The 22,144-nt window shown below is 43.7% G+C and overlaps 1 protein-coding gene and 1 non-coding gene across 2 annotated transcripts; one reads left to right on the top strand and one right to left on the bottom strand.

Moving 5' to 3' along the window:
- Positions 1-1,066: 1,066 nt before the first annotated feature.
- Positions 1,067-21,919, bottom strand: LOC101615035 (zinc finger protein 723-like). Its single transcript, XM_045133683.1, has 5 exons — positions 21,762-21,919; positions 14,242-14,331; positions 9,153-9,279; positions 7,715-7,846; positions 1,067-3,890 (listed from the first exon to the last, which is right to left on the bottom strand). Exons 2-5 carry the CDS (start codon positions 14,284-14,286, stop codon positions 2,086-2,088), a joined length of 2,109 nt encoding a protein of 702 aa, XP_044989618.1. The 5' UTR covers positions 14,287-14,331; positions 21,762-21,919; the 3' UTR covers positions 1,067-2,085.
- LOC123455014 lies at positions 14,704-14,810 on the top strand. The gene has a single exon (XR_006633638.1). It is a non-coding gene; the product is annotated as a U6 spliceosomal RNA (small nuclear RNA).
- Positions 21,920-22,144: the final 225 nt, after the last annotated feature.

Raw genomic sequence — 22,144 nt, 5'->3', positions numbered from 1 at the left:
TCAGTTCATCCGTCATTGAGAGTGGCTGAACGATACTTCCTACCAAAGGCCACAGTATAAATATTTTCACCCTTGTGGGTCTCTAATCCAACTGGATGTTCTATTTCTATGCCAGAAAGCAGCTATAGGAAATTTGTGTGTGTGTGTGTGTGTGTGTGTGTGTGTGTGTGTGTGTGTGTGTGTAGTATTACCAATATACCTGCTTCCTATAGGCTGTGGCTAGGTCCACCCAGTCTACACACTCTCTTGGTTATTTAACTCTATCCCAGTTCCTGTTGTCCTAACCTCAAGCTACTTTCTGCCCTCAATATATATATATACACAGAAAAAACCAATGCATGCATGAAAAAGCTCATTTTGTAAAAATTCAAAACACATCAATTTGAAAAAGTGCAATATGATATAGCAACACATTCTTGCTTTATGTGCAAAATTGAAAATAATAATTGGCTCTTAACAAGCAGCTCAGCCAGAGGTTGGGGATTTAGCTCAGTGATAGAACACTTGCTAGGCTCTAGGAAAAAAGAAATAAAAACACCTCATCTCAACCAGGTGTTGTGAATCACATTTGTAATTCCAGCACTTAAAGAGTTAAGGCAGGAGAATTGCCACAAGTTTAAGGTTAGCCAGAGTCACATAATGAATTCCAGGCCAACTTGAGATACAGAATTGAGACTTTATATCAGGAGAAAAAAGAAAAGAAGGAAGGATGGATGGAAGGAAGGAAGGAAGGAAAAGGAAGGGAAGGGAAGGGAAAGGAAAGGAAAGGGAAGGGAAGGGAAGGGAAGGGAAGGGAAGGGAAGGGAAGGGAAGGGAAGGGAAGGGAAGGGAAGGGAAGGGAAGGGAAGGGAAGGGAAGGGAAGGGAAGGGAAGGGAAGGGAAGGGAAGGGAAGGGAAGGGAAAGGAAGAGAAGTGAAGGAAGGAAGGGAAAGGAAGGAAAGAAGGAAGGAAGGGAGGAAGGGAGGGAGGAAGGAAGGAAGGGAAGGAAGGGAAAGGAAAGGGAAAGGAAGAGAAGGGAAGGAAGGAAGGAAGGAAGGAAGGAAGGAAGGAAGGAAGGAAGGGAAGGAGAGTCAAGGAAGGGAGAAAGGAAGTAAAATAGGTTCTCAAAGAAAACCCTTGACTTTCTCACCTAAAAATTGGGGATCTTAACAGATCTTACTTCATATGACGCTGGTGAGAATTAGCTATGATAACACACGTAAAGATTTTAGCACCATACTTGATAGGTAGAAAGCAATCAATGAATGTTCCAATGTATCAGTGATGTTATCAGTAACCTACTGATCATTGTGCCCAGGCACAAGGGAGGTAGGAGGCCTGTTGGTGGGCAATGGACAACTCAAGACCTGAAAGTGCCCCAAACATCATGGACTTTATAAAGTACTTAGAAAACATATAAAATGCTACATTTGGCTATAAGAAAAATATGATTATAATGTTCCAAAGTTGTGTCCTATTAGCTCATATGCTCAGAGTTACCCCATGTGATAATTTTGATAACTGAGGTCTACACCGGCACTACATAGGATGTTCTAATGGTGTCAGAAATATTCTTTTATTTTTGGTGCCTCAAATAGAAGTGATTGGCCACTGAGAGATTATGAAATGTTGACGCAACTAAGTGATTGCATTTATGCTTTCATTTTGGTTCCTTGAAATTTACATAGCCACACCTCATTAGTGGTTATTGTATTGGGTGGTGGAAAAAATTCTATCTGAATTCCTTCTCAAATTCAATTACCCATAGGGCTTTTGTTTAATATATGGTCCAGAACATCCTTTGTTCTTGGAAGGGGAGGGAGCCTGCCTGGTACACTGTCAGCATCCCTGGCCTCTATCTATAGATGCTGGTTGCTAGTAGCATATCTCTCAGTTGGAATAACCAAACCTGTCTCCTTATAGTGAACCAAGGGCTCAGGTGTGGGAAGGGTAAATTTCTCTTTTATATGGAGGACTGTTAGATGGCCAGAAAACCACAACAGAGAAGTGAGGGAAATGCACATTTAGGTAAGTTTCCTCCTGTTGACTTTTCTGGTGGCATAAAGGTATAAGCTCTGGCTAATGACCTTTTCTCATGCCAAGAAGTCACTTTTTCTTTCTGTCATGAATTTTCTGGTGGAGCAACAGGGTAGCCTGATGTCTGAAAGCTCTCCCACACTGGCTGCATGGATCTGGCCGGTCTTCAGTGTGGATTTTGCAGTGATTATTCAGGGTGGTCTTGTCGGTGAAGCCTTTTCCACACTTAGTGCACACATAAGGCGCCTCTCCGGCATGCAGCCTCTTGTGCCTTTCGATGCTTGACTTACACCTAAAGGACTTCTCGCATCCTTGACAACGATACTTGGAACCTTCACTATGCCTTTTTTGATGCTTAAGGAGGGTTGCCTTGCTGGGGAAAGATTTCCCACACTCTGGGCAGTCCTCTTCAGCCCCAGGAACATGAATCTGCTTGTGTTCTGACAGGTGAGTGCCATTTCGGAAGTGCCGCCCACACTCCTCACACTTGTAGGGCTTCTCCTCTTGATGGAGCCGCTGGTGCTCTGAAAGATGGGCATTGACCCTGAAGTTTTTCCCACACACCTTACAGTGGTATGGCTTCTCTCCAGTGTGGATCCTCTTGTGCTCCTTCAGGGAGGAGTTTCGGCTGAAGCACTTCTTACACTCTCCACACTTGTAGGGCTTCTCCCCAGTGTGAACCCGCTGGTGGCGAGTGAGCTTTGTGCTCTGCTTGAAGGTTTTCCCACACTCGTCACACTTGAAGGGTGTCTCACCTGTGTGGATCCTATAGTGACTGTTGAGGGTAGAGCTGCTGTTGAATGCTTTACCGCACTCCTGACACTTGTAGGGTTTCTCCCCTGTATGAATTCTGTAGTGTGTGAAGAAGTATGAGATGTGCCTGAAGGATTTCCCACACTTATCACATCTGTGTGGTTTCTCACCTGTGTGAATTCGCTCATGCTCCACAAGGTGGAGGGTCTGGTTGAAGGTTTTCCCACACTCCTTACATTTAAAGTGGTTTTTACCCTTCCGGGGGCGCCGATGCTTTTTGGAATTTGTGGTGTCTTTCCTCAGGGTCTTCATTGCTTGAGGGGTGTTCTTGGGTGTTGTGGTTGCTGAGGTTTGACTCAAAGGTTTCTTCAAGGTCACAGATTCCTGACCTTTCTCGTTAGGAATGGTATTTTTGCACGACTCTGTAGTGACCTTCGGAGCACATGTCTCCTTGTTCTGAGACTGACTATGGTTATTTTCCAATGCCTTTTCTGCTATCAAATTCTGGGGTCCACTGCTTTGGACTGTTTCCTTTACCTTACCCTGTCCTGGCATCTTAGAGCTGTCTGGCTTTGGAAATGTAGTCTTCAGCTGACTGCCTGTCATCAGTTGACTGCTTGTCATGGGTTGACTGTCTGTCATCGGTTGACTGCTTGTCTTCAATTGACTGCTTGTCATGGGTTGACTGCCTGTTACTGGTTGACTGCTTGTCTTCGATTGACTGCCTGTCATGGGTTGACTGCCTGTTACTGGTTGACTGCTTGTCTTCGATTGAGTGCTTGTCGTGGGTTGACTGCCTGTTACTGGTTGACTGCTTGTCTTCGATTGAGTGCTTGTCGTGGGTTGACTGCCTATTATTGGTTGACTGCTTGTCTTCGATTGAGTGCTTGTGCTTGGTTGACAACTTGTTTTCTGTTGACGGCTGCGGCTTGTTTTCTGTTGACGGCTGCGGCTTGTCTTCCGTTGACGGCTGCGGCTTGTCTTCCGCTGACGGCTGCGGCTTGTCTTCCGTTGACGGCTTGTCTTTGATTGACTGCTTGTCCTTGATTGACTGCTTGTCCCCGGTTGACTGCATGTCTTTGATTGAGTGCTTGTTTCTGATTGACTGCTTGTCTTCTTTCCTACAGGGTATTTAGAATGCAAACACTTGATTCATGTCTCTGTTTGTCTTTTGGTCAAAAATGTTTAGGATTTGGGCTGTGGGGGGGGGGTGTGGCTCAAAGGTTAAAGATGCTTGCAAAGTGTTTAGGGTAAACAAAGAGTACACAAACTTAAAGTATTGTTTGTTTTGTGTTAACAAAGTCAACATATTCATGCCTACAGCACCAAGGTTAAGACCATAAACAATCATTAGTATTACCAAGCTTGACTCACTGACTTATCCCTCTTGCAATATCATGATCTTGTCTTATCACAGCACACATCAGCTTTACATGTACATCATACAAGTGTAGCTATAGTATTCTACAGGGTAGTGGATGGCCTTTTGTACTCAGATATGTGTGTGAGATCTTTCTATATCATTTTGGATCATGGTAACTCACTCATTGGCATTGCTTAAGATATTTCCTTATTTAAATGTCCCAAAAAGTATTTAACTTTTTTTTTTTATTCTTTATAAGCATCTAGGTAGAGACAAGTTTGGACCATTCCAGGTAAAGCTGCTATAAACATCCCTTTTGTTAGACATACATACACATTTGTATCATGTACACAGCTAGGACTGGAGATTTTGGAATGCTCAGACTGGATATGCACAATTCAATTAGATACTTTTAAAAAAATATATTTTATTTATTATTTGAGAGAGAGAGAGAGAGAGAGAGAGAGAGAGAGAGAGAGAGAGAGAGAGAATAGACACACCAGGGCCTTAAGCCACTGAAAACTAACTTTAGACACATGTGTCACCTTGTGTTGTACATCTGGATTATGTGGGTACTTGGGAATCAAACCTGTATCCTTAGTCATTGCAGGCAAATGCCTTAACCACCAAGCAATCTCTCCAGCCCTCTATTAGATACTTTTAACAGTTTTTTTTTTCTCCTAAACATCTCTACTGATCTGCACTTCTACCAGCAGTCTATGAGAGTTCTATTTGTCTTATGCCTGTTATTTATTGAATGCATATGCCTTCCCTAAATTCATACTTACAAATCTTAGTCTCCTATATGATGGCATTAGGAAGCAGGGTCTTTGGGAGGTAATTCTGGTCATTAGGAATAGGATTACTGTTCCAATAAGAGGCCATATATATTTCTAGTTCCCTTAATACCATGTCAGAACATAGGAGAAGTAAAAAATCTGAAAACACTCTCTCTCCCTCTATCTGTCTTTCTCTCTGTCACTCTCAAATAAATAAATAAAATAAAATAAAAAATTGAAGAAAAAAAAAAAGAGTGGCTGGAAGCCCTGGCTCGCCCATTCTCTCTCTCTCCCTCTATCTGTCTTTCTCTCTGTCTGTCACTCTCAAATAAATAAATTAAAAAAAAAAATTGAAAGAAAAAAAAAATCTGAAAACAAAAGAGGGCCCTCACCAGAACTTAACCATGCTTGTACCTAGACTTCTAGCCTCCAGAAATTTATGTTGTTTATATAAGCCACACAATAGTTCATTGCTCTAATAGTCAGTGATGCCTAAGACAACATGCTTGTCAATGCTCATATTTCTCATTTACATTATTTTAGTGGACATGTGATAAAATCATGGGTTAGAAGACACACACGTCCTTGACACAGTTAAGCTGGAGAAGTTATAAACAGTGAAAAAAGACTGGAAAAATACTATGTTAATCAAAGGAAGCCAGACTCAGAAAGACAAATACTGTGTGTTTTCACTCATATGCACATTTGAAATTTTAATTTATTTAATATAAAATGTATATCATATAATATGTTATATAATATATAGTATATGATATATGTAATATATATATATGAACCCATTTACATATTTTTATTGTTTTTTTAAATTTTTATTTATTTGAGAGAGAGAAAGAGGCAGAGTGAGAGAGAGAGAGAGAGAGAGAATGAGCATGCCAGGGCCTTCAGCCACTGCAAACGAACTCCAGATGCATGTGCCCCCTTGTGCATCTGGCTTATGTGGGTCTTGGGGAATTGAATCAAGGTCATTTGGCTTTGCAGGCAACTGCCTTAACTGCTAAGCCATCTCTCCAGCCCTCCATTTACATATTTTATATGTGGGGATATGGGTCATGCAACTAGAAACAGGACCATGCAAGATAAAAAGAGATCTTAAGGTGCTAGAGAGATAGCTCAGTGGTTAAAAGTACTCATTTGAGAGACAGATCTTAAAGGAGGGAAGGAGAGAGAAAAAAAGAGTGTAAAAGAAACTGTGACAGAGTTGGTTGGGAGTTTAGCTCAGTGGAAAAGCACTTGTGTAGCAAACATAAGGTTCTGGATTTGGTCCTTAGCACCAGAAGAGTTAGACAGAGTTAGAGCTATAGCTAGAGCTAGCTAGCTAGGTAAATAGAGATAGAGAGATGAAAGATTGATAGACAGACATGACAGATTGATAGAGACAGAAATAAATGAACATAGAGAGGAGAGGGACAGAAGGAAGGGAATGGAGGGGAAGAAGAGGATCATGAAAACAGAATGGGGCTATTGGGAAGGTGACCCACAGAAGTAGCAAGGTGGACGGGTAAGGGGCATGGGCAAGGAGGGCCAACAGGAGCAGAGCATGTATGAAAATGCCATAACGAACCATTACTTTGCATGCTCATTTAAAAACAAGTAATAAAAATAAATGATTGGAACTAGGGAAGCAGAAGCTAGACTGAAAAAGACAACTTTATTTTTAATGAGTAGCATTTATTACCATTTCATATTCTTATTAAATTCATATCTTATCTGGGCATGGTTATACATGCCTATACCTGGGAGGTTAAGACAGGAGGATCACAAGTTCAAGACAGGGTGGGTAACAGAGTAAGACCCCATCTCAGGCCCCTCTCCAAAATGCATATATTGTCTTTTTGTGGTTTTTTGGAGGGAGGGTCTCACTCTAGCCCAAACTGACCTGGAATTCACTATGTAGTCTCAGGGTAGCTTTAAACTCACAATGATCCTCCTACCTCTGCCTCCCGAGTGCTGGGATTAAAGGTGTGTGCCACTACATCTGCCTAAAAATGCATATATTGTCTTAATGAAAAAATTCACATATTCTCTTGAGGTTTAGGCCATGGTGGGCAATGATTACATGACTCGGATATGTGCTGTTGTTTTTGTAAGTCAACAGAGGGCTGTGAACTCATAATATTTTAGAAGATTATGATTAGTAATAGACCAGCCTGCTGAAAAAAGTGCTGTAAATATCTTTCCAACTATTAAGATCCTGACCCATATATGTACAGAAGTAGGAAGACTAAAGCAGTAACTGAGAAACAATGAAAGAAATAGGAGAGAGAGGGCTGGAGAGATGGCTTAGTGGCTAAGGCGCTTGCCTGTGAAGCCTAAGGACCCATGTTGGACTCTCCAGATCCCACATAAACCAGATGCACAGTGATACAAACATGTCGCACATGAGCACAAAGTGGCACATGCATCTGGAGTTCGATTTCAGTGACTGGAGGCCATGCACACCAATTTTCTCTCTCTTTCTCTCGCTCTCTCACTCTCTTGCATTAAAAAAGAAAAAAAGAAATAGGAGAGAGAGCATTTCAGGAGAAGAGTCAGAACAAAGATCTGGAGTTAGGCATTACCTGTAACCCTAAAAGCCTGACATAGCGGGTGTGGGGGAAAGAAAGTGTGTGGTAATTAAAGTGTGAGTGGAAACATCTATTGGGCTGAAGGAACAGAAATATTTTCCCTAAATGAATCGTATTCTACAGTCATATCCTTTCTCTGCATCCCCACCTCCCAGCATGATGGAGGATCATGAGGGAGGGCTTCTTGCAGAGATCTTAGCAATGTCATTGTGACTTACCTGCGGAATCATTGCTTCCAGAGATTTTGCCATCACCTTGTTGTGAACCTTCAAGGGCAGCTTTCTCCTTGGCATAAAGGTCAACCCCTTCTTCCAACCTGGTGATCCACTTTGGCTTGAAATTCTGAAGCCCTGTTCCACAGAAGGGAAGAAATGGTGCATTGTCTTCCAGAAGCTGGTTCCAAACCAAATATTTGCACAGTAGGAAGACAGCCAAGAGATGGCACAAAGAACTGCCAGCCAGAGCGCAGAGGCAACTGCCTCCTCAGTCTGTCCTATCCCCACACCCCCAACCCAGCAGCTCAAATTTCTATTGCTGAGAACTCATGTAGTACTCAGAAAACAGAGCCGACACCTATAGGACATAGAGGGCAGCCAGTTATCCCATGGCTGGACCCACTGGCTATCAGGACTGGCTTAGATGTGTTTATGAGACTTAAGCCAGATCCAATCACAGTTGCAGTCAGACATTGGTTGGGCCATCCTTTACCAACACATTCTCCTGCAAGTCAATTTAACATTTAAACTTGAACAGAATGTCATATAGCTCAGAATGGCCTGGACTTCACTATGCAGCTGAGGATGATCTTGAACTTCTGATCTTCCTGTGTCCACCTCCTGGGGATGGAGAACTACAAGCCTGCACTAGCATGTTTGGTTTTTAAACGCTGAATATCTTGGGCTGGAGAGATGGCTCAGTGGTTAACGCACTTACTTACAAAGCCTAACAACTGGAGTTCAATTTCCAAGTACCCACTTAAAGCCAGATGCACAAAGTGGTGCATGAGTCTGCTAGAGTTCATTTGCAGGGGCTGGAAGCCCTTACATGCCATTTTCTCCCCCCCTCTCTGCTGGGTATGGTGGCACACACCTTTAATCCCAGCACTCAGGAGGTGGAGGTAGAAGGGTCACTGTGAGTTCAAGGCCAGCCTGAGACTACATCATGAATTCTAGGTCAGCCTGGGCTACAGTGAGACCCTACCTCAAAAAAAAAAAAAAAAAAAGCTGGAGAAATGGCTTAGCTGTTAAGATGCTTGCCTGCAAAGCCAAAGGATCTAGGTTCAATTCCACAGGACCCACGTAGGCCGTGTAAACATAAGGTGGGTGCATGCATCTGGAGTTCGTTTTCAACATCTGGAGGCCCTGGTGTGCCCATTCTCTCTCCCTCTCCCTCCCTCTCTTTTTCTCTCTCTCAAATAAAGAAATAAAAATAAAATATTTAAAGTGAAAAATAAGTAAATAAATAAAAGTTAAATGTCTTGAGTGGCTGGCAACTTTACTGAGATGTGAGAAGGAGCCAATCTTAGAATGAAACCAACATTATCAAAGCACCAGGTTCTGAGTTTAGCCTAAGAGTAGAGTTTATCCATCCACAAAATGCACAGATTTCAGAATCAAGATGTGTGTGCTTTCTGGAACCCAGGGAAGTTTTCCTTACCTACAAAGGCCACATTTTCATAGTTCTCAAGCATCACCTCCTTATACAGGTCCTTTTGAGCAGGATTCAGCAGCTGCCACTCCTTCGGGGTGAAGAACACAGCTACATCTTTGAAGATCACTGGCTCCTGTAACACCAAAGCCCACAGGGGTTCCCACAGTTCAGGTCTCTCCCTCAGCCCAGGAGAACAGATGCGAAGGGATAGAAGTTCAAGGTGTGTTCCGATATCTCTCTTTTTTTAAAAAAAAAAAAAAAATCTTTATTTTCATTTATTTATTTATTTATTTGAGACAGAGAGAAACAGAGAGAATGGGGCATGCCACGGCCTTTAGCCACTGCAAACGAACTCCAGACACATCTGCCACCTTGTGCATCTGGTTTACGTGCATCCTGGGGAAATGAACTTGGATCCTTGGCTTTGCACGCAAGTGCCTTAACTAGTAAGCCACCTCTCCAGTCCTGTGTTCAGCCTTCTACACGTTAGCAGTCTGTAGCAAAGATGGCCTCAGCACCTCTCACCCTGTGCTATGTCCACACCTCTGTGTGAACGTGCAGTGCCTTCTCATTTGGCTACACGTCTTCCTTTGGCTTGTGGGATGCTGAGAAACTTTGACATAAGCAAAAACTTAAAGCATGCCTGAGAATCAGCAGTACCCTCACACCACCTCTGCAAGTAATCGGAGAAAGAATGTGCCCTGGTCAGGCTGCTAGAAGTATGAATGATGTTGAGTCAGGCCAAGTCTTCAAGGTTCCTAGAGAATTTCATTTAGATGAGCTGACAGATTGTCTGTGTGTGCCCCTGGAGTTCATGGTTTGCTAAGAAGCCTGGCTGTGGTAACAAATAACTACCGCATGTGTATCATGCATGTGCTGAAGGGGTGAGTGAATGAACGAATGCTGTGGTTTGCTGGAAAAGTCAGCACCTGGGCGAGGTTCTTGCACTTAAATTGTTTGACCATTTGGCAATCTCCCAGTTTCCCTATTTGTGAGGTAAATACCAATGACGGTCAGGCACCAGACTTCCTGGCATTGAATCCTGGGATGCCCACTTACTGCCTGTGTGGCTATGTGGTCTAAGCTCTCTGTATGTATATATATATATTTTGTTGCATTTTGGGGTAATTATGAGGACTAAGTGGGTAAACATGGGTAAAGAAATTAGCTCAAGGGCCTGAGTCTGTTAGCTCAGTGTCACAGCACTTACTAGTGTTGTTAAAGTTATGATACCACACAAAAGAAAGGAATGAATTAGCTCACTGTTATGTACATGGTCAATATTAAAAAAGAGCTCACTAGAGCAAGTATCTGTTTAAAAGGCAGGCAGATCCTAGACAATGGGAAACAGACACAAGCTTGGATAATAATTTCATTAATTTATGCATACATCATGGCCTGGTGGACACAATACACATTTTCCTTTGCTATTTATGTAATAGGCATGTTCTAGGTACAACCATGGGTGCCCAGTCAAAAGGTATATCTACCAGCATCCCATGTAGTTAGATGTGGTTAGATGTGTTATAGCCAAACAAGTATAAATAGAAGTGATAGGTTCAAGCCATGTGTGGTGATGCATTCCTGAAAACCCAGTATGTGGGAGGCGGAGGCAGGAAGAGCTGTAAGTCACCTGGGCCACAGAGCAAGAACTTGTCTGTACAACGGGGGTTGGGGGGAGTGGGCTGGGCGGGTTGGCGCACGCCTTTAATCCCAGCACTTGGGAGGCAGAGGTAGGAGGATTGCCATGAGTTCAAGGACACCCTGAGGCTATATGGTGAATTCCAGGTGAGACCCCCCCCCCACCTGGAAAAACAAAGGGGGGAACTATGTTCATATTTTCTTTTAGAATCAAACCATGTTTGTCCTTTCCTGCATCTTCCTTTCCTCTGAGCTAGAATGTGGACTGAACATGGAATGGACCCTCCTCAGCTTGGTAAGGAAGAGAAATAAGATCAAAGTCACGGTTGGCCAGCCCTGAATGTTCACACACAGAAGGAAGTAAAGCTCATTATATCCAGCTGGGCGTGGTGGTGCATGCTTTTAATCCCAGCAATTGGGAAGCAGAGGTAGGAGGACTGCCATGAGTTCAAGACCACCCTGAGACTATATAGTGAATTCCAGGTCAGTCTGCCTTGGCTAAAGTGAGAGCCTACCTCTGTTTCTACATCTGTCAGATGGGAGGAGTAATTAGCAATACTGTCAACCCTTAGTGCCAACACACAAAAAAATCATTACATCCAGAGCCAGGCACACCTTTAATCCCAGGGACACAGAGTTCAATGCCACCATGAGACTACATAGTGAATTCTAGGTCAGCTTGGGCTAGAGTGAGACCCTACCTTGAAAAATCAAAAAAGAAAAAAAAAAAAAAACATATCCAAACAGCTTACATGACAATGGCCTTGTGACTGTCCTTCTGGGGCCCGCCGTGCAGAGCAGGGAGCAGTGGCCCGGGCACAGCCCCAGGAGCACCACGGTGTGACGTGGCAGGTGCTAGCAGAGGAGGAGCGTGGTGAAAGGGCACCCCATCCCCAGCCAGGGAAGACTTGAGAGAGAAGGTGACAGAGACGGGCAGAGCCAGGTAGAGCAGAGCAGAGGTCGTCCAGGAGGAAGTGAGCGCCAAAGCGAGTGGAATGGCTTCAAGAGGAGAGAAAACAGAAGAGAAGTTAGTGGCATGGTTGAGCTGGCTTTGTACAGAGCAGGAGTGGGGTATGTGGACTCAGTACCAGCTTCCATCTTATTTTTGTTTTTTGGGTTTTTTTTTTTTTTGGTTATTTCAAGGTAGGGTCTCACTCTAGCTCAGGCTGACCTGGAATTCACTATGTAGTTTCAGGGTGGCTTCGAACTCACGGTGATCCTCCTACCTCTGCCTCCCGAGTGCTGGGATAAAAGGCGTGCGCCACCACGCCTGGCTACCAGCTTCCATCTTTGCCACATAATAACTCTGTTTCTACATCTGTCAGATGGGAGGAGTAATTAGCAATACTGTCAACCCTTAGTGCCAAAAATCTTATTCTTTTTTTTTTTTTTTTTTTTTGGTTTTTTTCGAGGTAGGGTCTCACTCTGGTTCAGGCTAACCTGGAATTCACTATGGAGTCTCAGGGTGGCCTCGAACTCACGGCGATCCTCCTACCTCTGCCTCCCGAGTGCTGGGATTAAAGACGTGCGCCACCATGCCCGGCTCAAAAATCTTATTCTTTTAGGGAGTGTGTGTGTGTGTGTGTGTGTGTGTGTGTGTGTGTGTGTGTGTGGTGTGTAGTTTATGCACATGTGTATGCAGATATGTGCACCCTGCACACACACACACCTGCAGAGGCCAGAGAACACTGGCGGTCCTCCCCTCCTTTTTCACTCATCCACTTGTTTCCTTGAAGTAGAGTTTCTCACACAACCCAAAGTTGTCATTTTCACCATTTTTTTTTCAGAATGCCTCAGTGATACTCAGTTCTCTGTCCCCCCACAGGACTTGGGTTGTTGATGTGCATGGTCACGCCCAGCTGTTTACATGGGTGCTGGGGAGTCGAACTGGGGCAGTCTCGGGCTCTCCTGAGCCTTCCTTTATGCTTTGCGGTGATGTGTGCAGCCTGTGCTCACTGCTTTGGAAGCAGTAAATGTGCGTATCAACAAGGAAGGGCAAAGGAAACAAAACAAATGGAAACTTTAACAACTGATGGCACAAAGTCATCTCGGTACAGCTGTTATAGCTTTATTGTGAGTTTTAACTCATTTCCACACATATTCACGTGTGTGTGTGTGTGGGGGGGGTATCTGCTGATGCTAATAGGAAAGAGGCTCTTGCCCTTTCTCCTGCCCTCCAGGATACTCAGCCCATGGGTCTAACTTGTTGACAACAGGCCCATCCTCTCTCTTTCTCTCTTTCTGTCTCCCCTGGGACCCTCTCGTTTTTTATGGTGCCCCTGCAAGGTTCTGTTCCATCAATTTAGCAATCCTGGAGTTAAAGCAAAAGTCCCAAAACTAATTCAATTGTTCAAGGTTGAGTTATAAAGGTGTGCATGATGGTGCACACCTTTAATCCCAGCAGTAGGGAGGCTTAGGTAGGAGGATCACCATGAGTTCAAGGCCAGCCTGAGGCTACAGAGTAAATTCCAGGTCAGCCTGGGCTGGAGTGAAACCCTACTTCAACAACAACAACAATAATAAAAAATGATTGAGTTACATGCCCAGCCCTGAGTTTGAGTTTGAGAGTTGAGTTATGTGCCCAGCCCTGAATCAGTTACTGTGGCCCTGTTAATATCTGGAAGTGGGGTGAGGTGAGGAAAAGATCATCTGCATCCACAGTGATTAGAAGACAAGGGTCTCCCAAAGGAAAAAAAAAAAAAATCAGCAGTGATGGTATTAGAAGGGGTCATGGGTTCCAGGTGCCCTTTGCAAAGTCTGACTGCCTCAGATAAAACTATTCACTAACCCATTTTGTCATTCATTCATTCACTCATTCTTCTTTTTTTTTTTTTTTAATTTTTATTTATTTGAGAGTGACAGACACAGAGAGAAAGACAGATAGAGGGAGAGAGAGAGAATCGGCGCACCAGGGCTTCCAGCCTCTGCAAACGAACTCCAGACACGTGCGCCCCCTTGTGCATCTGGCTAACGTGGGACCTGGGGAACCGAGCCTCGAACCGGGGTCCTTAGGCTTCACAGGCGAGCACTTAACCGCTAAGCCATCTCTCCAGCCCTCATTCACTCATTCTTAAATCATTCATCCCATATGTATAAAGTGTGACATCTGTTTCTGGGCACAGGGATTGAATAAGTCAGTGAACAAGGGACAAAGTTCCTGACCTCAGAGCAGACAGGTGATGAACAAATAGATTCATCATGTTGACAGCAACTGCTATGAAGAGAAGGAAGCAAGGTGAAGGAAGAGAGGATGATGGAGTAGGTGTCTCTGGATGAGAGACAGGAATTATGAAAGAAGGGAACACCCTCAAGCATCTCCTGATGGGATGGGCCCTTTGAAGGTGTAGTGCATACACAGGGAGGGCAGAACCTGAGCTGGGAGGGAGGGTCAGAACATGCCTACTTTCTCCAAACCAAGCAGGCTTCTAGTCAAAGTGGAAAACAAACAGCTTACCTTGCTCCAGGCTGGTGACGATGTGCCCGGCATTGTCCCCTTCATTTGGAGAGCTTCTTTGATATGTGATTAGAATTCTGTGAAAGCAGGCTGGTGGAGGAGGCAAGAAGTACTGTGATCATGCTGGCTGGCCTTAAAGATTGGGAAATCCCATCCCATCACTTGGGAGGCAGAGGCAGAGTGGATCGCTGTATGTTCAAGGCCAGCCTGAGACTACATAGTGAATTCTAGGTCAGCCTGGCCTAGAGTGAGACCCTACTTAAAAACAAACAAATAAAAAAGATGGAGGAAATCAATTCATAATAAAACCTTAGTGATGAACCAAGCATGTAACTCTGTGGTAGAATGCTTGTCTAGCATATGTGAGGCCCTCAGTTCAATACCCAGTATCTCAAAAGAAAGGAGAAGAAAGAGAAAAAAAAAAAAAGGAAAGAAAACAGTGATAAAGAATTTTACAAACGTGTGCTCGCTTCGGCAGCACATATACTAAAATTGGAACGATACAGAGAAGATTAGCATGGCCCCTGCGCAAGGATGACACACAAATTCGTGAAGCGTTCCATATTTTTTTAAAACATCCCAATGTCTCTACTAGGAAAGTGCTTTATGTTCTGAAATATGTTCCCAGGGAGAGAAGTAGTTACAACATGTTGGGAGTCATCCTGTTTAAAAAAAAAAAAAAAAAGTGAAAAATGCCTAAAAACAAAACAAAACAAAACAAAAAAAAAGAATTTTACAAACGTTATCATGCATTGAGTACATATTACGGTCCAGGCACACATTTTATGTTTCATACCAACTCGGGAAGAGGGAAATCAAAACCCTGAATAGTAGGTACCCATGGTGAGTATCCATATATGGAAAAGTAAACATAAATATATAGTAAATGAAACATACACGTAATGGATTGAATATAAAATGTCCCACTAGCTTCAGGTGTTTCTGATTAAGCCTCATACTTAATCCCTAATTGGTGGAGCCTTGCCAGAGGAGGTATGTCACTGGGGAGCCGAGCTTGAAGTTCATTCCCAGTGGGTGTTCAGAGAAAGCTCACTCCAGCTACTTCCTCACTGCTGATGTGAATAGATGTGACTCCCTGCTGTTGGCTTTGAGCATGCTTTCCTCTGCCATGATGAAACTCCCCCTTGAAACTGTCCCCTGAAATAAACCCCTTCCTTACATTTGCCACTTTTGTCCAAGAAACAAGAAATTATTGGAACACACGAATAGTTATTTTCATGAACCTAGAACTTTCTGAGCTAATAGAAGAAGCTGGAAAACACTGCCTCTGTGGAATGAACTAGATAGCTAAGAAAAGAAAGACAAGGTTACTTTAACAACATAGTCTTCTGTACATTTGTAATGTTTGAACTTCCTCATCCCAACATTGGACTCTAAAAACAAATATCCCAGTGCAGAGATGTGCTGATGAAATCCCCCAGGAGCACTCATTCACCTGAATCTTCCATTCATGTTCTACTGTGGTTGCCATCTGCGGCCATCTCTCCATCTCTGTCCATCTGTCAAGCCATCTTACTTTTGAGGTACATTTCATAGTGAATTTCAGATTCCAGTTTATTCCACTCTTACATATTTTTAAATTATACATATTTTTTCAAATTTTGTAACTTTTTAATGACAACTTCCATATAACTAGATAGACAAAATACCATGATCATAATCACCTCCCACCATGACCACTCCCCCCTCCATTGAATCCCTTCTTTTTTCAACTAGTCTCTCCTCTACTTTGATGCCACCCTTATATCTTTTCACATGCATAACATTAACAGAGTGCACTATTTGATTTTAGGTTAAAAGTACATGCAGGGAATAAGATACACATCTAAGGCATCATTTAGAATTTTGAAAACCAGATGCCCATCAAGATATGGATCTTTATTTGTTCACCCATTTAAAATTTCCAACAAAAACAGCAATTTGCAATTGTTAAAAGATGTGTTAGTTAACGAACTAAATCATAAATGTTTTCATAGCACTGGGTGGTTAAAGCAGGCTGCTGAGGGAGAAAAGTCAGTGGTCTAACCCAGCAGTGCGCTGACTAAGAGCTACACGACTGATCAGCCAGGCAAGATGTGGCCCCTGGTGAAGTAGTGGCATGACTGTTCTGGGGATAACCACCTGCTCTCTGACTGAATTTGAGGTCTGCTCCATGGGAAGAAATTCCTGCCTGATAATGAAAATCTAGTCAAAAGCTCATGGCTGGAAAGGCCATAAACACAAGGGGTAAGTTACTGCTGTATTTGGCTAAGTGGATATTTTGTGCCCATAGACTGCCCTCTAAATATTTATTATGTCTATGCCCATAGTTTAGTGCTATTCTGATCTTTGGTCAGAGAAGCTTCTTGTCTCAGTTGGCAGAGACTACAGGGGAGACTCAAGAATCAGTGGTGCTGAGAAGTGACAGTTAAGTGCTTGGTGCTAAATGAGACATCTGTGTCACTTGCTCCAAGGCTCAGGGAACATTGCAGAAGAGGTGGCAGAAAGAATGTAAGAGCCAGAAGATGGTTAGGAGTGCTTTGGAATGCTGTCTTCCAGACACACAGTCACAGTTGCATTCATGACTTGACAGTGGCTGGCTTATCTGCATATGATTGGGACCATCACCATATTATCATGGATAATGTAAGAGGCAAAACAGAGAGAGAGAAGTGTATCAAAATAGAAGAGGGACTAGTTGAAAGAAGGGTTTACATGGAAGGGGCATGGGGAACAGAAGAAAACAATGGGAGGGAATTATGATCAAAACACATATATACAAGTGCAAATTTTCAATTGCCAATGAAAAGTTTACAGAAAGAAAGAACATTGTACCGATATTCCCCCAGCAGGATTCAAGCATCCATATGAACTGTCTTCTAGGCATAAATGGACATTGCTCATTTCAACCAAGCGCCTTTATCCACCAAGGCTTCATCCCAGCCCAGCCTTGCTTTTTCAATGTTGAATTTGAGGAACAGAACTTCAAATGTCACTACCCAAAGAGGCTAAACTGTGTGCTGATGTTCAAAAACACAAAACAAAATCAGAGAGAAGTGCAGCATCTGGACCTATGAAGGGGCAGAAAGGAGAAAGTTTGAGCTGAGAAAATGGGCCTGTGTCTTGGCAGACGTGGTCAATGCTGTGGTCATGATAAAACCGCACAGTGAGATAAAACACACAACGTTGCTAGTCAACTTCCTGAGGATCAAAGGCATTCAGGACATCTCTGCACTGTTTTTTAACCTCCTTTGAATATGTAATTATGTGCAAGTAATTGAGCTTGCCAACGTTGTGTTGTTGTTTGGAAGGGGGGGTGCGCAGGAGCCCCACCCCTCACTAAGGGTTCCTGCATAGTTAGACTGTTGGAGGAGGGAGAGAAACGTCCTCAGTGGTACAGCCACTGGTCAGGTGCCCATGATCCTGTAAACAGCCACTTACTCATGCTTCTGTGAGCAACCCTAATGTAACTCACTGGGCCATCTTTAAAGAAAAAGGAAGAAGAGGAAATAAGAAGGAAGAAAGAAAAAGAAGGAAGAGGAGGAGAAAGGAATGAAGGAAGTGAAGGAGGGATGGGAGAGGAAGGAAAGAGAAGAACAGTTCATAAACATATTAGGGGAACTAGTTGGGAAGGGGAAGGGGAATCAGTGGGAGGGAGATAAAAGAGAGTATTGGGCAATTGATATAATTAAAAGACATTACTTCATGTATAAATATAGAAAATTAAAAAAAGGTTTTGAAACATGTATTTATTTATTTATTTGTAAGGAGAAAGGGGGAGAAAAGAGAGAATTGGGTGCACCCAATTGCCACTGTAAACTAACTGCATATGCATGTGCCACTTTGTGACTCTGGCTTTACATGGGTACTGGGGAATGGCATCTAGGACGTCAGGCTTTGCAAGCAAACACCTTAACCACTGATCAATCTCTTTAGCCGCCCCCCCGCAAAGGTTAATTTAAAAAGGAGAAGTTGGGCATAGTGGCGCATGTCTGTAATTCCAGCACTTGGGAGGCAGAGGTAGGAGGATCACCGTGAGTTCAAGGCCACCCTGAGACCACACAGTGAATTCCAGGTCAGCCTGGGCTAGAACGAGATTCTACCTCAAAAAAAAAAAAAAAAGAAAGAAAAGAAAAGAAAAACAGAAAAGGAGGCAGCCCTTGGACCAGAGTCACCCCACTGATAACCATCCTCATGAGACCCTTTCACATTGGTTGCCTCCACCCTTCATGACAGATAGGCCCTTGACAGAATGGTTGGAGATGAGGCCAGCAAAGGCAGGTTCTCTAGGCCACAATGAAGAGCCTAGGTGGCCTTCCAGCTCCCAACACACATCCCTGCAAGGGAGTGCCCATTTGACAAAATTGCCCAGGAGTTCCACCCCCTCTCGCTTCAGGAGAATTCATTTGGGGGGGTCAGAAGGCTTTGTGGGCCTCTCAATTCCTATCTGCCCACATATTCCCACCTCATGTTTCTCTCACCTCTATAAACTGGGGCATAGGCTTCAATGCTGGGGTCTTCTTGCTCTTGATGGTGAGGGGGTAAAGCACTAGGACTACTGTAGGCAGAACTGCCAGGTGAGGGCAGTGGAGCCAGGGTTCTGGGTTTGCATCAGTAACTCTAGCTCCGGGTAGGGCATGTCACTTCTCTAAGGTTTCATGTTCTCGACCAGAAACCAGCATCAGCAAGGCCTCCTTCCTTGAAGGTCAACTGGATAAGTCGTGTGGAGTGTTTGGCCTGGCATTTGACAGGCACAGAGGCTGGTTTGTGCATTCTGGGCTTGAAAGGGTCCCTCTTTAAGAAGAAGCAAATGGCCAGGCGTGGTGGCGCACGCTTCTAATCTGAGCACTCGGGAGGCAGAGAGAGGAGGATCACCGTGAGTTTAAGGCCACCCTGAGATTCCAGGTCAGCCTGGGCCAGAGTGAGATCCTACCTTGAAAAACATAAACAGAAACAAAAATGAATAAAATGGTGTTACATACCTATAATCCTAGCTATTTGGGAGGCAGGAGGATCACAATGTTCAAGACTGACCTGGGCAAGAAAGAAAGAAAAAGGAAGAAAGAAAAAAAAAAAAAAAGAAAGAAAGGAGGGATGGAGGGAAGAGGGGAAAAATCACATGAAATTTGTGGATACTGAGATGATAATCAGGGCTAGAGAGATGTCTAAAGGCATTTGCTTGCAAAATCTAATAATGGCCCAGGGTTCGATTCCTCAGTACCCACGTAAAGCCAGATGCACAAAGTGACGTATGCATCTGGAGCTGGTTTGTAGCCACCAGAAGTCCTGGTGTGCCCATTCTCTCTCTCTGTCTCTCTCTCTCTCTCTGTCTCTCCCTGCTTGCATGCAAATAAATAAATAATAAAAGGCGGACTCAAGACTGTTGGCTGAAATAAGAACCTTTTATTTCTTTCCTGTATGTGTGTGTGCATGTTTGTGTGTGAGTTCACATGTGTGGGTGCTCGTGGCCATGTGCGGCGAGGTGTCTCCTTCACTTGTTTTTTTTTTTTTTTTTTTGAGACAGGGTTTCTCATAGAACCCAGAGCTCACTGACTCAGCTAACATAATTTGCCAGCTTGTCCTGAGAATATTCCTATCTCCACCTTTCCAGTGCTGGATTACAGGCATGTGTCACCATGCTTAGCATTTACATGGGTGCTGGAGTGGGCAGGGGGTGGGCGGAGTCCAAACTCAAGTCCTCATGCTTTCAAGACAAGTGTTTTGCCCCCCAAGCCACCTCCCCAACCCCACAAATACACTTTGTAAAGGGCTTTCTAAAGCCTCACCAGAAATCCCTTCAGGTTCTGGACTCACTCCATGCTTTTCACACCTTGCACATATGCATCTATTTCTGTAACAAAGTTTATTTCCTTTCCCTACAAGGGAACATCCATCAAGGAGCTGATGCCATCTTATCCCTCAAGACTCTAAGCCCAGTGAGCTTTGTACCCAAGACCTGACATAGATTTGCCCCTTTTCTGCTAATGAAAACTTCCCTTTGCCTCAGCCTTGAGCACACCCGTAGTTTACTCCAGCACATGCATTCTCATTGCAATGCCCTGCTACTAGCAAATAAATAACTATTATTCCTTGCAGAGCCTCTCTTGGGTGACTGCAATGGACCATTAAGAGTAGAAAAGTGCTGGGAAAACTCTAACTGGAAATCAAACCAATTCACCCTCCAGTGGCCGGGAAACAGGCAGTGTGTGTGCATGTGACACAAACACACAAACGCACGCGCACACAAAGACAGCTCTTGGAGGCTGGGGAGATGGCTCAGCTAGGTAAGGGTGCTTACTGTGCAGGCACGAGAACTGAGTTCAATCCGGAACACCTCCATACAAAGCCAAGCATGGTCACACATGTCTATAACCTCAGTTGCTACAGGGCCAGAGACAGGAGGGTCACCAGGGCACTGGTCAGTCAGTCTAACTGAAAAACGGCAAGCCCTGGGTTTAATGAGAGACTCTGTCACCAAAGAGTGATTTTTTTTTTTAAAGGACACTTGATGTCATCTTTTTGCCAAATGTATGTGCACCAGGCATGCACATTTGCTTTCACATGTTCATAACACACACACTACAAACAGAAGACATTTCTTAGTGAGCAAACTTCCTCCTTGAAACTCAAAATGCATCAAATTGCTGAAAATGAGGGACTGTTGGGACACTTCTATCAAGCCCTGCAGGCTCAGAGAACACTGTAGAACAGGCGGCGAAAAGAAAATAAGAGCCAGAGGACGGGAACAGTGCTTTGGCCCGCTGTCTTCTGGACATGAAGTGGCTATTGCATTCATGACTCACAGTGGCTGTCCTTACCTTCATAATATTGAGCCCATCAGCATTCCATCGTTTATGATGGAGAAGGGCCAAAAAAAAGAAAAAAGACATCAAAATAGTTGGAAAGAAGTTCAGTGAAAGGGGAACAAAAGAAGGTAATCAGAAGGGATCACGATCAAAATGCATTATGTACATTATGAAAATTGTCAATAGAAAAGTTTTTTTTAAAAAAAAAAATCTCTTGGTTTTTTAAAGCCCCGTTCTAAAGTGATGACATAGTGTCTTACACCAAAAAAAAAAAAAAGAAAAATCTAGAGTTTAATAACCCAGTTTCAAATTCCAGGCCCTCCACAAACCACACAGAACTTGAACTCCCAAAGTATTCCCTTAATGGCATCAAGAAGATGGAAACCTAAAACTGCCTTTAGTGTTTGAGATGGGGCTCTGCAGAAGTGGTTAGTAGGTCTTTAGGGTGAAGCTCCTATCGTGTAACCCTCATTAGGAAAGGGAGAGAGTCTATGCAGAGAGAAACACACACACACACACACACACACACACACACACACACACACACACACGATGTGACATGGACAAGGAGAACTTTGACAAGAGCATGCACTATATTTTTAGACTTTTAACTTCTAAAATTATGAGTCAAATGCTCTCTTCTCTTTATGAAGCAGCCTGCCTTGCTTGGGTATGTCGTTATAGTAAATAAATAAAAACATTAATACTCCTCACCTGGACCTTGAGCAAATGACCCTGCTTCATTTTCCCTGGGCAGCTCCAATTCTGAAATGGAGGTGTTAAGTGACTCCTTCCCAGGACTTCTGCGGAGATGGATGGGCTGATACTCTCAACACGTCACATGAAGAGAGGCCAGCTCTACGGCAAGGGGCTTACTAAGAACATTCAGCTGTGAGCTCCCTGACTCCTCCTATTACTGGGAACATGAGAACACAGCAGAGAGGAACTGAGTTCAGCCAGCCTGCCTGAGGTTGAAGGGGAGGGTGGTTCTCCCAGCTGACCAGTCTCCAACTGTGACACCCCCAAACACATGGTTGTCAGAGCTAGCAAATAAAAATACGTGGGACACCATGAAATTAAGTTTCACATAAACACAG

Source organism: Jaculus jaculus, chromosome 14 (assembly GCF_020740685.1).
Source record: "Jaculus jaculus isolate mJacJac1 chromosome 14, mJacJac1.mat.Y.cur, whole genome shotgun sequence".
Taxonomy (NCBI): domain Eukaryota; kingdom Metazoa; phylum Chordata; class Mammalia; order Rodentia; family Dipodidae; genus Jaculus; species Jaculus jaculus.
The sequence above is the reverse complement of the archived record's forward strand: the minus strand, read 5'-3'. Positions and strand labels throughout refer to the sequence as shown.

What these genes read in the sequence shown, in the direction of transcription:
- LOC101615035 (XM_045133683.1), bottom strand. Translation starts at nt 14,286, where the DNA reads ATGAAGGGGACAATGCCGGGCACATCGTCACCAGCCTGGAGCAAG. An exon ending in TGAAAATGTGGCCTTTGTAG is followed by an intron (nt 7,847 to 9,152) that starts GTAAGGAAAACT and finishes TCTGTGGAACAG; the next exon opens with GGCTTCAGAATTTCAAGCCA. An exon ending in TGGAAGCAATGATTCCGCAG is followed by an intron (nt 3,891 to 7,714) that starts GTAAGTCACAAT and finishes AATACCCTGTAG; the next exon opens with GAAAGAAGACAAGCAGTCAA.